Raw genomic sequence first — 16,063 nt, 5'->3', positions numbered from 1 at the left:
AGGATATATTGTTTTTTCATTCATGGTCTAAATAATGAGGATGCTCTATAAATAGACCTAATCTACTGTACCTGCCACCAACTCAGCAAATGCACCTTGAGGGCTAATATCCAGCGGGCCGTCTGGTAAAGAGAAGGTTTCGTGCAAAAGGTCTAGGAGTGGTTCATGTCTCTCTCACACACACACAGTCATCTAGGACTCACTTCATGGCACTGCCTAAGTGTAAAAGGAAACTAAGAAGACAGTTGTTTTTTGTAGCCCATAAGGAAAGCTAGAGTGTCTCAAGCAGCCAGTATCCTGTCACATCCGATGACTTTAAAGAACAGGAGACATATGAGTGTTGGACAAGGACAGAGCTACAAGACAAAGTGCTTTAGAGGAGAAGAAAGGGAATCAAGACAGATTAATGGTGCAAGAAAGGCCACGAAGTAGATAGTGATCAGTGCCATAAATAATTCAAGGAATCCAGGAAAACTGAGCACTTGGGGATAATATATTAAATTAGCTGTAGATAAAACAAAGCCACAGCTGATATAGAACAAAAGTAAAAAGATGGGACTATAATCAGGAAAAGGTAGCATTTATTCATGAAAACAAGGGAATATGTGTTATCCTAAATTTCAAGAACATTTTGAAGTGTAGTAAGTTTTATTTGCAGTAAGTTTTCCCTAGAAAATTACACAGCAATTTTAACCTAAAGTTTTAAATTTTTAAAGTAAATATATTTCCTACACATTAGAAAACACTTTCTTGAACCTTATACATCAATTATTGTGGTCACATATATTTGTTTACTTTTGTTATTGTTAGGTGCCATCGAGTTGGTTCTGACGCATAGCAACCCAATGAGCAAATGAAGGAAACACTGCCAGGGCCTGTTCCTGCGCTTGAGCCCTTTGTTGAGGCCCCTGTGTCAATCCATCTTGTTGGGGGCCTTCCGCTTTTTCGCTGCCCCCCCTCACTTTACCAAACTACCTGGCCTTCTCCTCAAATGGATCACTGTCATGTGGATTTCATAGAGCCCTGTGGGATGGGGTAGATCTGTCCCTTTGGGGTTCTGACAGTGTAAGACTTTAGAGGTTCACAGCTCAGTGCATGACCCACTGTTCCCCTGAGGTTCCTTGGCTTGGGTGTGGTTCTTAAATGTGTGATACCTGTGAAAACAGCACATGGGGCAGAAGTCCAGCACACTTGTGTCAAAGCTTCAATAATTTGGGGAGATGACTCCTTGACTTTTGTTTAAAATGTAATTTTGACTTCAAAACTTTCAACACTCACTCATTCACTCACTCACTCACTCACTCACTCACTCACTCACTCACTCACTCATTCTCTCATTGAGCCTCCTCCAGTACATACTGGCTAAAACGACTAACTGTGGTCGAACTGCTCCTGTGGGTCTCAGGAGGGGAACATCTTTTAGGTGTAGAAAGCCCTGCCTCTCCTGAGGAGCTGCTGGTGGTTGCCAACTGGCAATCTCATGGATTGCACCCAACCGTTCACCACTGTGCCCTCCGGGCTCCTGGACTGATTGATAGTAAGGAGACTATTTCTGAGAGCACTTGTCTGCTCTCATCCACTGATTGCAAACCCATGCACACATGACCTGGCACCCTAGTGTCAATGCTGCTGTTTCTCATTGATGGTTTTTTAAACTTACCCTTGTATAGTTAAGTTAAATTTCAAAATATATTTATAGACATCACAAAGCTAAATTTTGTTGTTTATTCAAACAGACGTCAACAAGCTATCAATTGTGGTCCATGTTTGGCCAGTCACCTTCATTTGGCCAGCCTGCAAACCAAGGATGGTTGTTGGATTTCTGAGTATTTACATATTAATTTGAAAATTAGTATCTATATAAAACTGTTGGTAGTACTTCTTGAACTAGGAAGCCTAAAATTTCTACTTTCTTGATCTATATGAAAATGTCTTCCAGACATGATTTAGAACTTTACCTTTATGATTTATAAGACCAAATAGTATGTATACGCATCTTTCATTCTCTTTTTGAATATTTAAAAATTTGGTAGCACTTTTATTTGGTGTGAGGGACATCAGAGAATGTAGAAAACATGGGATGGTTATTTCTTTTCCAAAAAAGCTCAGGATTTTTCCTTTGAAATTTCAGAAATAGTATCAGGATTATTTTGTAGGTCATGTGCTTGATTTCAACAATACACCACATGAATTGCCATTAATTGGAAATGACTCAATGGCAATTACTACCACCAACAATGTGTAGGTACATATTGTTAGATGAGAGAAATAAAGAAAGTATTCTATGCTTTAGTTTCTAGGAATTTATTAGATTCTTTATGGATAGATTTAACTCATAATAAAAGCATACTTTGTGTTTTCAATAATTCTCTGAGTATCCAATTTTCATGATTGTCAGTAATTTTTCTTCTGAAAAGACAAACAAAACAACTCTCGATCTTAGGGTCCATTTTGACTCATAGTGACCCTACAGGGCAGGCCTGAGACTAAGCCTTTATGGGAATGGAAAGCCTCATTTTTCTCCTGTGGAGAACTTGGTGGTTTCAAACTGCTGACCTTGTGGTTAGCAGTCCAATATGTAACCACTATGCCACCAGTGCTCTGCTAATGACACTGGATTGTTTACACTTTCATTTGTTATGGAGCCAGGTTTGGATATACTCTCAGTGTTTTATGATTTTAATTAGTTTATTATTGTATTATTAGACTATAAATGAAATGTTATATTGGTAAATATATTCTCGTCATTAGTCTAGAAAAACAGCTCTGTGAGCTAATAAGATACTCTTATGTAATTAGGGCTAATTAAGATTGAGTATCATGATACCAAATAGAATGTTTACATAAACAAAAGATGGAGTAGTTGAATAACTTTTATGGTAATTTTAGGAAAACTGTATCGTGGATATGGTCCATTATATTTTGCTTTCTTATTTTTAAAGCACATGCTTTCCATTTCAAATCCAATCCCAGCACAGTAATGTCAGCATAGTGACTCAGTAAGTGACAGAGTGAATGTAGGACTTGCCATCGCCAAAGTTCTAGCTGTGTATACAGTCATTGCAGAATATTTATCCTGCCTTGAAACGTGCAAATGTCTCAGGATGAATGCCTGGGATTTTTACATCCCAGCCTTTGTGACAGGATGGGATCTGCTTCTATTTCTTTTCTGTCTCTTCTCCTCTCTCTTATTCTTTCTCTGTTTGTTTTTTTCCCTCTCATATCAGCTAATATATTTGTTCATATTAAACTTACTTCATTAAAAAAAATGATGTCTTCCACAAAGAGAAATACTGCCGGTTGAGTGAATTAAGGACGAAAAGCTGAGAGGTAGAGGAGAGCGATGACCGAAGCTTTTCTGCTTAAAGAAGTTCAAGCAACTTATTGAGGAAAAAATTATAGTATCTTTGGGTAGGGATTATTTTAAGCCTTTTCAAATGCTATCTATAACTTTTATTTCAGATAAAGAGAAAAATATCATGAATGTTTATGTTGTGCATCAGGCAATCTTATTCTCTGAGCCTTTGTTTCTAGAGCAGAAACAGATACAGATTAGCATGTCATGCTCAGCATCTTCTGTTTGTGCACATTGGCCTCTACCTCTCAATGCCTTTCCTCGCTCATCCTTTACCCATTATTCCAATGTCACCCTTTGAAGTGACTAACTCCAAATTATTTTATGAAGCTTTGCTCTGACTTGTTCTTCTCGTATAAGCTTTTTTTGTTCACCCTAACTCCCGAAGGTGTTTCACATCCATGCTGCTGTGCACCCAATCCACATAAACAAATATGAGGACCTCTATAAAATATGAATTCTATTTCATTCTGTCTCTGACTTTGACAAATAAACTCTACAATATTAAATGTATATAATAATGTTACTACATTATTTATATTATTTTTGTTCTTCATTCTAAGTAACTGTTCAAAGATGAGTATGTTTACAAAACTGTTTTAACTGAAATTATATAAAATATCATGTCCAAAATTATGAAATATCGTATTATCATAAATCATATATCTATGTGACATCACATATATTTAAATATTTAAGGGTAATATACAGAGAGCTCTAAATTATAATGTAATTCTATTGATGAATAGTCCATCTGATATCCCTTCAGAAAGACAACATGCTTAGTAGAATCACTGATTAATTTCTTTTATCTCGTTTCATCAAATAATAATGCAAAAGAGTGAAACATGATAAATATCCCATTAAATATTTGAAATATATATTTATTTAAAGAACATCAACTCAAACAAGTTTATATGATTTTTCTCTTCACGTTTCGAGTACACCCAGGATACAAATTTAATGAGTAACTCCATAAGGAATATAAATCACATTTATTTTGAATGTTGAAAGGATCTCTCTTGAGGTCACAGGTCAGGAACAGTGCTGGAATGAAGCCTCCGGTTGGAAGTTACTGAGATTATGACGAAGGGAAATCTCCCCCCGCAAGTAGAGCCGACCCTGAAAGCATGGTCTGCAGACAAGTCTCCGGACGTTCACTTGCTAAATTGGCAGTACTCAAAAAGCATGCATGAACACCTGAAACGTGGACTATATGAAGTATTGGTATCAGACAATTGTAAGTAAAACATGAACACATGAAGACTGATGTCTTAGGCCTTAGTGAACTGAAATGGACTGGTCCTGGTCATTTTAAATCTATGTCTGGAGTGACACATAGAGAAGAATGGCATCACGTTCATCATTAAAAAGAACATTTCATAGTTCCAGAGGTATGATGCTGAAAATGATAGAATAATATCCATATGTCTATAAGGAAGAGAAGTTAATACTTCTATGTTTCAAATTTATGAACACACCACCAATGACAAAATGAAGAACTTTAACATTTTTACCAACTTCTGTAGTCTGAGCTTGATCATACATGCAATTAAGAGACATCAATTAAAAAAGAGAGAGAGAGAGAGACATCAATAAATACTGATGTTGATATGTTAAAGTTGGAAACAGAAAATAGATGATATAGGCTTGATGGAATTGATGGCAGAAATCAAAGATAGAATGTTGCAATTCTATCTAACCAACAACTTGCACATGGCAAATACTATTTGACGGTGACTGGAGGTAATGTACAGGAATCAAATCAGTGTAAATAGTTGATGGATAACTTAAATATGAAAACTGAGGTGGGGGAAACCTATGGAACAGATGATAAATTACTCACATGCAAGTCAAAGTTAAAGCTGAAGAGAATTAAAGCAAGTCCATGGGAATCAAAGTATGACTTTTAGTGTATCACAAGTGAACTTAGAAACTATCTTAAAGATACAGTTAGCCCATTGAGCACTAATGACGAAGACAAGGCAAGTTGTGGATGTTATCAAAGATATCACACATAAATAAACCCAAAGATCATCAATAGAACAGGAAAGAATGAAGAAAAAAATGATTAAAGTGGATGTCAGAATAGATTCTGAAGCTTTGTCTTGAGTGCACAGTAGTTAAAGTAAATGGAAGATGTGTTGAAATAAAGGAATTATTAGAAAAAAATTAAGAGTGGATTGAGAAGATAGTAAAATATTGTTAATGAAATGTGCAATACATGGAGTTAGAAAGCTAAAAGAAAAGACATACTAGACATTTCTCAAGCTTGAAAAACTGGACAAGGAATTTAAGCTTTGTGGTGCAACACCAATGACTCTGTGGGCAAGATATTGAAAGTTGGAGAGAGCATCTCCTATCCCCCCACCCACCTGGGGAGAAAGAAAGAAGGGGGAGAGCTATGGAAGGAATACACACAGTTACTGTACCAAAAGGGATCAGTCAACAGTCAGCCTTTTTAAGAGGCAGCATGTGATGAAGAATCTACACGTTTCAGCAAAAAGGTACAGAACAGGTATTGCCGCCTTATCCATATCAAGAAATTTAAAGACAACTACCTAAGCAACACGGGGGGTGGGAGGAAGGTTGGGAAATGAAGAAGAATGTCAAATGTGGTGGCAGAGACTATGGAAAATCCCATGCATGGACTGCTCAAAGGAAGGACCTCTCTGTGTGTCTTGCAAGAAGTAAGGCCAGAGTGTACCTTAGAGGCAAGGATGGCAAGACTTCATGTGACATACTTTGGACATGTCAGGAGAGACCAGTCTCTGGAGATGGACATCCTGTTTGGTAAAGTGGAGGGCCAGCAATAAAGAGAAAGACACTAACAGTGATTGATGGACACGGTGGCTACAACAATGGGCTCAAATATAGGAACAATTGTGAATATGGTGCAGGACCAGGCAGTATTTTGTTCTGTGGTGCATATGGTTGCTATGAGTCAGAACCAACTAGATGGCACATAACAAGCCCGTTTCAAAGAAAGATGATCCAACAGAATTGTATGCGAGTGTATACATTCGATTGTGTGTAAGCTATGCGGAAGAAAACCCCAAACCTGTTTTGTTTTTAAATCATTTTATTGGGGGCTCATTCAACTCTTATCACAATCCATCCATACATCCATTCTGTCAAGCACATTTTTACATTTGTTGCCATCATCATTCTCAAAACAGTTGCTTTCTACTTGAGTCGTTGATATCAGCTCCTCATTTTCCCCATTGCTTCCCACTTCCTCATGAACCCTTGATAATTTATAAATTATTATTTTGCCATAATTTATACTGTGTGACGTCTCCCTTCACCCCCTTATCTGTTGTCTATCCCCCAGGGAGGAGGTTATATGTAGACATTGTAATCATTTCCTCCTTTCTACCCCACTTTCCCTCTACCCTCCCAGTATCGCCACTCACACAACTAGTCCTGAAGGGATCATCTGTCCTGGATTCCCTGTGTTTCCAGTTCCTATCTGTACCAGTGTACATCCTCTGGTTTAGCCAGATTTGTAAGGTAGAATTGGGATAATGATGGGGGGGGAAGCATTTAAGAACTAGAGGAAAGTTGTATGTTTCATCATTGTTACTCTTTACCCCGACTGGCTCGTCTCCTCCCCGAAACCCTTCTGTAAGGGGGCGTCCAATTGCCTACAGATGGGCTTTGGGGCTTCACTCTGCAATCACCTTCATTTACAATGACATCATTTTTTTGTTCTTTGATGCCTGATACCAGCTCCTTTCAACACTTCATGACCACACAGGCTGGTGTGCTTCTTCCATGTGGGCTTTGTTGCTTCTGAGCTAGATGGCTGCTTGTTTACCTGCAAGCCTTTAAGACCCCAGCTGCTATATATTTTCTTTGTTCCTCTCTTTTTAATGACGATTTGCTTTCTTCATGACTGATGGTCTTGATGTCTTGCCGAGCTCAGCAGGTTTTCTGTCCTTAGTGTTCAATGCATCAAATCTGTTCTTGAGATGGTCTTGGAATTCAAATGGGATAGACTCAAGGTTTTGACTCTTGTGGAATTGTTTTAATTTTCTTCAGCTTTATCCTAAACTTACATACGAGCAATTGACAGTCTGTTCCACAGTTAGTCCCTGGTCTGGTTTTAGCTGCTGATATCGAGTGCCTCCATCATGTCTTCATACAGATGTAATCAATTTGATTTCTTCATATTCCATCTGGGGACGTCCATGGGTATAGTTGCCTTTTGTGTAGTTGAAAAGGGACTTGCTGTGAACAAGTCATTGGTTGCTGAAGGAATAAGTTCATACTGCCTGGAATGCATTAGCCAAAAGCAAGGGCCCAGGAATTAATGGAATTAAAATGTTTCAGCAAAGCTGAAGAAACACAGGAAGCACTCGCTCTTCTATGCCAGGGAATTTGGAAAACAGCTACTTGGCCAACTAACTGGAAGAGAATCATATTTGTTCCTATTCCAAAAAAAGATGGCCCAACATAATGCTCACACATGATTGACATTTTGCTTGAGACTATCCAACAACAGTTGGAGCAGCACAGTGACAGGGAACTCTCAGAAGTCAGGGCAGATTCAGAACAAAGGACATCATTGCTGATGTCAGATGGGTCTTGGCTCAAAGCAGAGAACACCAGAAAGGTGTCTACTTGTGTTTCATTGACTGAGCAAAGGCAGTCGACTGTGTGGAGCATAAAAACCTATGAATATCCTTGAGAAGGACGGGAACACCAGAAAATGTCATTGTGCTCATGGGGAGCTTGTACGTGGATCAAGAGACAGTCATACAAACATGACAAGGGCATGCTGCATGGTTTCAAATCAGGAAAGGTGTGTGTCAGCGCTGTACCCTCTCACTAGACATGTTAAATCTGTATTCTGAGCAAAGCATGAGAGAAGATGGATCATATGAAAAAGAGCGTGGCATCAGGATCAGAGGAAGGCTTATTAACAACCTGTGATATGCAGGTGACACAATATTGCTTGCTGAAAATGAGGAGGACATGAAGAACTTGATGATGAAGATCAAGTAGTCTAACCTTCAGTATGGACTACAACCCGCTGTAAGGAAGATCAAAATCCTCACATTTGCACCAGTAGGTAACATCATGATGTATGGAGAAAAGATTGAAGTTGTCAAAAATTTTGTCTTACATAGATCCATAATCAGTGCTCATGGAAGCAGCAGTGAAGAGATCAAAGGACATTTTGAATTAGGTAGTTTCACAAGATTTCTGTGCAGTATTAAAGAGCAAGGCTATTACTGTGAGGGTTAAGGTACACCTGGCCCAGGCCATGGTATTCTCCGTTGCATCATGTACACGTGGACGTTCATATTGAATAAGGAAGACCAAGTAAGAATGAATACATTTGAATTGTGGTGCTGGAGAAGAATCTTGAAATCACCATCTTCTGCTGAAAGGACAATCCCATCTGTCTTGGGAGAAATCAGGCCAGAGTGCTCCTTAGAGTCAAGAATGGCAAGACTTTGTCTTACACACTTTGGGTATGCTGTCAGGAGAGACCGGTCACTGGAGAAGGACATCATGTTTGTTGAAGTAAAGGGGTGGTCACAAAGAGGAAAACTCTCAACAAGATGGATTGATACAGTTGCTGCATCAATGGGCTCAGGCATGGGAAAATTCCAAAAATGTTTGCAGCAGTGCTTTAGACAGGGTATGGCCAAAAATCCAATCTGTATTCCAAAGAGGGCTTTGAACAAGGGAAACCATTGCTGATAGTAGAGAGATCCTGGCTTGAAGCGGAAACTGTCATAAAGATGTTTGCCTGTATTATTTATTTCAACTGGACCAGTAAGCAACACTACCGTAAATGGAAAAACGTTCAAGTTGTCAACTTTCCTATTTTACTTGGAGTGACCGTCAAAGCAGCAGTCAGGAAACCAAGCATTGTATTGCTTTTTTGAAGTGTTAAAAAGCACAGATTTCACTTTGAAAACTAAGGTATGCCCATCTCAAACCATAGCATTTTAATCCTCACGTATGTATATGAAACCTAGACAGTGAGTACTGAAGAGTGGAGAATAATGGATGTCTTCGAATTATGACATTGACACAGGATTCTAACAACACCATGGACTGCCAGTAGGACAGGCAAACCTTATCTTGCCAGAAGTACAGATAGAATGCTTCTTAGAAGCCCAAATGATGAGATTTCATGTTCTTTGGACCTTTTTGGAGGAACGGTCAGTCTTTGGAGAAAGGCATTGTGCTTGGTAAAATAGAGAATCAGTTACAGAAAACTGCAAAAAGAACACCCCAAACAAAATGAATTAACAAAGTGGCTGAAAAAAATAGCCTCAAATTTAAGAATGATTATTTTTATTGTACAGGAACAAGCAAGGTTTCATTCTTAGAATTAAATATGCATAGAGTTATAAATAAAATCCCTGTAAAGTCGAATAGTATGGATGTCCACCTCATAACAAATATTTTTAAATTTGCATTCCAAGTTACAAATTTTATATCTGTTAAGGAGTATTGAACTGAAAGCACAGATAAAGAGTTATAAAGGAAATGCTAGCACAAAGTATTTTTTCTAACATTGAACTTTTGTGTTTTCCCTTTTCTTTTTTTTACATTTCATTAGGGGCTCATACAACTCTTATAACAATCTACACATATACATACATCAATTGCATAAAGCACATCCGTACATTCTCTACCCTAATCACTCTCAAAGCATTTGCTCTCCACTTAAGCCCTCTGCATCAGGTCCTCTTTTTTCCCCCTCCCTCCCCACTAACCCCTCCCTCATGAGCCCTCGATAATCCACAGATTGTGATTTTGTCATATCTTGCCCTATCCAGAGTCTCCCTTCCTCCCCTTTTCTGTCGTCCCTCTCCCAGGGAGGAGGTCACATGTGGATCCTTGTAATCAGTTCCCCCTTTTGTGTTTTCCCTTCTTGTACTTTAATTTCTTTCTTCATTTTTTTCTCTTGTATTCCTTTTTCTATCCCTCTTATTTATTCTCTTCTCCTTTTTTCTTATCTATTTTAAACCTGTAGCCTTACTTCTAATAAAGAATAATAGCTAGATTCCCCTTGCAACTACTTTCTTTCAAATTTATGATGCCAAGTAGTGTCTTGAAGTATCTTTAGATTTTGCCCTTTGAACAAACTAAGAAGAAGTACTACCATATTCAGATTGGAACTCTCCGTGTCTTGGTGTGTGTTTTAAAGACTGCCCGTATGCAAAATTTCAAGTTTACTAGTTTGAATCTAATTATTTTATATCATAGAATATATGCTGAACAGATTTTCTTGTATCTGTAGGGCAAAGAAATTGTGACAGTAGCTCTCTAAAAAAAAGCCCTCACATACATTTTGTACATTACTCTTTAGCTGAAATGAATTACTTGCTAACAGAAGTTAATATTTAATTGGCTAGGTACGAAAAGAATATGGGAAATGCCTGCGAACACATTGTTGTAGTGGCAAAAGTACAGAGAGTTCCATTGGCTCAGGGAAAACATCTGGTTCTCGAACTCCTGGACGCTATTCCACAGGCTCACAGGTAAACAATGTTTCTTAAATGAAATGAACTCTCGGGTACCTAACATTCTTTTATGAATCATTTGTTGCTATCGTTTCTTGTTCAGTACAATTTTATCTCAGGTGTTTATAACACAGTGTGTTGTTTTACTATGTCTAATACGTGAACAATTGTAAAGAAATAGAAAATATAATATTTGAAATATAATAACAACATTGTATACCTAATTTAATTATAAGAAAGACAGAGCATATTTTATATCTTCCTGATACTTCAGAATTCTCTATATTCTGCAAAAATGTACATTATTTCATTGCTAAGTTTGAAGAATATGTAATGATTTCATATTGTTTCTTATTGATTAATCGAATACAAAGGAGATTTGCTACTTACCCCCCCAATTCTAAGAAACTAGTATTTTAGATATGTATCTTAATTACTCCTTTTAACCAATGTAATAATTCTGCATTATATACTGAACAGCTGCATTTATAAAATGTCTTGTGTAGGAAAAATAATTACAGATCTTGTGCCATATTGTGGTCTGATAAACTGAGGAAAAAACAGGACAATAAACATTACTACAGTAGCATCATTGACTAGTCCATCTGAGTACCGCTAACATGTGAGTCCAATGCTGAATGTAACTGCATCATTACTTACCAGGGATATTTTTAACTCTTAGGAAATGTGTTTGCCATGTAAATTACCCAACAGTATAATCCTAGAGATTAAGCTATATAAATTCAGCAACTCCAAGATACTAAAACGAAGAAGTCAAAGTATACAGTAATATATAGGTAATGAGTTAGCAAACTATCATATTTAAATATTTTAAAATTCTCATTGTTCAATAAGAAAAACAATTAAGTTTTAATGATACCAACTTATTTTTTTCTGAAAAAGATTTGGATTTTAAATTGATGCCCACAGATTATAAATGTAATCAAGACTTAATTTGTCTTGTCTTTAAAGACAACCTACATATATAATAATTGTTTCATAAGTTTTCTAATTTCATGAAAAATGTAAAGTATCACTTAATTTGTTACTTGATTAATTCTCAATTAGTTTATAAGTTTGATAGATTGAATTTTCTGAGACAATATATTTTATTTGCTTGGAAAACTAAAATCCCTTATGCCCTTTAAAGATCATTAAAAAAATTTAATATAGCTGATCCTTTCTAACACATCGTTTGACTCAAATATCCCTTGGCTCAAATATCCCTTGGACAACTCTTATAAATCAAAGATAGTGAAAAGCATTCTAGTAAATATCTTTTTAAAAATTAATAAACATTTCTTACTTGAAATATAAAGCCACATATATAATATCAATTAGCATTTAAAAATTAACATAGGCCTCTTAAACATATCCTAAAGCTTACATATCACCCTGAAACAATCATAATGTTCATGAAATTAATTCCTAAATATATCATACAATCATTAAAATTCTGAGTTTTCCTAACTACAAAAAATAACCATTAATATTCTGTTTGACTGCTGTACTATTTCTATAGCTTCCTAAGGTTACAAAGTTTTAAAGGGACACAAATGAAACAACTCAGATGAGATAAATTTTCTGATTTTGGAATATTTAATTTTCTAATCAGAAACTGGAAATCGTACATGAGATTAGAGTGAATTAGGATGATGTTGCCCTCTTAACCCCTCTCTTTCTTCCTTTTTTTTAAAAAAAATAAGTCATTTTATTGGGGACTCTTACAGCTCTGATAACAATCCATACATCAGGTGTATCAAGCACCTGTGTACATGTGTTGCCATCATTCATTTCAAAACATTTACTTTCGACTGGAGTCCTTGGCATCAGCTCCTCTTTTGTTTTCCCTCCCTTCCCCACCCTCACACCCTTGTGAGCCCTTGATACATTATAAATTATGATAATTTAACCTCTTTGTTATACTCCATGCCTTTATTTTCTAACTCAATAATAACCTTTCTTCAAGTACAATTTAAAATTGCTGAAATTCTGTATGTCATCCTGCATGGTAAGATTCTACCTGCTTTTCGTATTACCTGAGTCATCAGTAATTTCATTGTTGCATGTTGTTAATAAGATAATGATATGTTAAAATGCTTTATTGAATTAAAACAGACTTGTGCAAGGTCCATCAATATTTAGGATGTAGTCTACAAGGTGGTACAGCTTAGTAAAGTAACTTTAGGTTCGTAAAAAATGTAGGTTTGTGGTCAGCTGTGACCCCTCGTCTCCTCGCAGTCATCAAGCCGACCCTCAGTCATCACCACCTTATAGGACAGAGTAGAACTCCCCCTTCAGACATCCTTCGCCAATGGTACAGCTGGTGGCTTTGAACTAATGACCTTGTGGTTAGTAGTCCAACATGTAACCCATTAAGCTACCTGAACTTCTTAACTGTAAGACAGAACAAGTCACTTGAGCTTATTAAGCCAATAGGTTCATCTATTGAGAGTGGTAGCAATCACAAGTTCTTAGCTTGTTTTGAAGATTGGGTCAACATATGCATAACATAAAAGTATTCAACTATCAATAAACAACAGTGTTACCATTTATTAGTGTCATTGTGAGTGATGTAGGTATTTTAGATTTACATATACTTTAAAGTGGTGTCATAGTTTTCTTCAATTTTAAAAAGTCCTATATTTGTATGAAAACTCATGTTTAAAAATATATAGTTTTATAATTTTTTGAGTGACTGATAATCTAAGCTTTCAGAGGAATAATTTCTTGTCTAGTGTTTTAAAAAGTACAAATACCTTTGTAACCTATGTTTTAAGGGTTACTTTGTTTTCCCCTACCCAGGGATAAAATATTGACCTTTACTGAGATATATTTTTTCTTAAATAACAGAGTACTTCTAAAATATCAATCTGAATAACTTTTACTTGTTTATTTAGAAATACTAAATTTACATGATGTAAACTGGTCAAAACTCTGAGAATATAATAACTTAAAAGACTGATACATTTTCCTGTGATCTGGAGTTTTATTCACTTCTGGGAGATATAAAACTTGAGAGAAAGAAAGAGAGAGAGAGAGAGAGAGAGAGAGAGAGAAAGAAAATACCAGAATGTGAAAAGTGGGAGTAGACATCTTTGTGAAATCAGACAGATGTGTATTTTGATTACTGGAGAAAGACTGTCTGAAGGGCTGACATTTTTACAGTGATCTGAATACTAGGAATGAAGCTCAGGATTGAGAATTTCCAGTACAGTATATATTAGTATAAAACTATAAATATTAGTATATAACTAATATTTCTCTGCAGCGTTTAGCAAATTCAAGAATAGAAGCATACCATTGCCAAGAGTGGGTGAATAAATTCAGAGATGAAATGAAAGAGGCATGGGCAAAGCCATAGTGTATTTTAAAAATTTGCAGCATTAGGTTTAATTTTTCAGAAAGCCAATGGTATGTTTCAGAAAAGAAAGTGACAAGGCTTTTGAGATAATAAAGGTCATCTGACAGCTGTGTAGCAAATGGAGGGCCCCAAATGACAAGATGCAAACTGAACTTTTTTCTACTTGTTGACCTTCTCTGTTTCTCTCCCAACATACACTCTTTGGAGCTAATCACTTATAACAAGCTGGAAACGCACACACTCCCACATGAATATTCACAGAGATGTGTTAAGGATATGAACTAAAAGATTGCCAGTCAGCAAGTCAGGGTGCAGTACAGACAGCACCTATGAAACATAGGACTTCCCTGTAGTTTTTTAATGCTTCCTCACTCCCACTATCATGATCCCAGTTCTACCTTACAAATCCGGCTAGGCCAGAGAATGTACATGGGTACAGATAAGAGCTGGAAACACAGGACAGATAAACCCCTCAGGACCAATATTGAGAGTAGTGATACCAGGAGGGGGGAGGAAAGATGGGGGTAGAAAGAAGGAACCCCTTTCACAATACTCTATATAAAACCCCCTCCCTGGGGGATGGACAGCAGATAAGGTGCTGAAGGGAGACATAGGTCAGTGTAAGACATGAAAAATAATCATTTAAAACTTAGCAAGGGTTCATGAAGGAGGAAGGGGAGAAAGTGAGGAGTTGATATCAAGGGCTCAAGTAGAAAGAAAATGTTTTGAAAATGATGATGGCAACAAATATACAAATGTGTTTGACACAATGCATGTATGCGTGGATTGTGATAAGAGTTGTATGAGCCCCCAATAAAGTGATTTTTTTTAAAAGAAGAAAGATACAAAAATCCTCACAACTGGACCAATAAACAGGAAAAAGATTGAACTTGTTTAAAAAGTTATTGTCATACTAATGCTGACCTTCCTTTACTTCTTCTGGCATTCATTTTTCAATTATTTTATTGACAACTTGGATTTACTTCTTACTACATAGTATATGAAACAAAAGAAGTATATGCATCTATAAAAACTGGAAAGGATGCTGCTGAAGTGATTAACTGTATTTCCAGTCATCCTGAAATCTTTCTCACTAATATGTGTCTCCCAAAGTGAAAGTCTCCTGAATTTATTTTAGATATAAAATACTTTATAAAGCTTTTTTTGCAAGTTTACACAGCACATAGGTTTCCATTTGACAATTTAGGCATAAACTGCTCAGCGACATTATCACAATGTCAATATTCTTTTTAATTGTGTTCTATTTGTTCCATTTTCTTTCACTCCTGTACCCCTGCCTCCTTATCTTCTCATCTTTGCTGCTCAGTCATTGTTAACGTTTTGCTTCCATACTGGTTCTTACAGAGAGCTCTGGCCTCAGGGGCAATATCCCTTATGTTATGTTCCTCTCTGCTGTTCTCTAAAAGTGACCTGAGAGTAAAGGTTTCCTAAATTTTATCCTGCTTTTTTCATGAATTTTCCTAATAGTTCCTCCCCTAAACAACATAATATTTAGCATTCTGTTTTTCAAAATTAGTCTTTTAGATGGTATATTGTTATATAAGGAGGTACACCCCCCACCCCCCCCCACCCCCCAAAAAAAACAAAACAGAAAAGGCTCCGCTGGGTGGTACTTTTGTAGTATGCATTTTTTTTCCTTCTGTTAAGCGAGCATCAAGCAACTTGCTCTGAGTTAGTGCACCTAGTGGCGTCACCTGGGAAGATATTTTCTGGTCACAGAGAATTTTTTCTTAAAAACCTTTTTTTGTGATGGCCAATTTGAAAGAAGATAAAGGAGCTTTGAAATTTTTTTTCCTACTCAGGTAAAAATTGCCACAGAAACTGTTGTGA

The 16,063-nt window shown here is 36.6% G+C and overlaps 1 protein-coding gene across 8 annotated transcripts in view; it reads left to right on the top strand.

Moving 5' to 3' along the window:
• Positions 1-16,063, top strand: part of ADGRL3 (adhesion G protein-coupled receptor L3) — a 1,168,212-nt gene that overhangs the window by 937,121 nt on the left and 215,028 nt on the right. For all 8 annotated transcript variants that reach the window (XM_075544262.1, XM_075544264.1, XM_075544263.1 and 5 more), the window contains one exon: positions 10,741-10,866. In XM_075544262.1, the coding sequence (XP_075400377.1) occupies positions 10,741-10,866 (126 nt within the window). The remainder of the gene's footprint in view (positions 1-10,740; positions 10,867-16,063) is intronic.

Source organism: Tenrec ecaudatus, chromosome 3, assembly GCF_050624435.1.
Source record: "Tenrec ecaudatus isolate mTenEca1 chromosome 3, mTenEca1.hap1, whole genome shotgun sequence".
Taxonomy (NCBI): Eukaryota; Metazoa; Chordata; class Mammalia; order Afrosoricida; family Tenrecidae; genus Tenrec; species Tenrec ecaudatus.
Note: the sequence above shows the minus strand (reverse complement) of the source record. Positions and strands in the feature narration are given on the sequence as shown.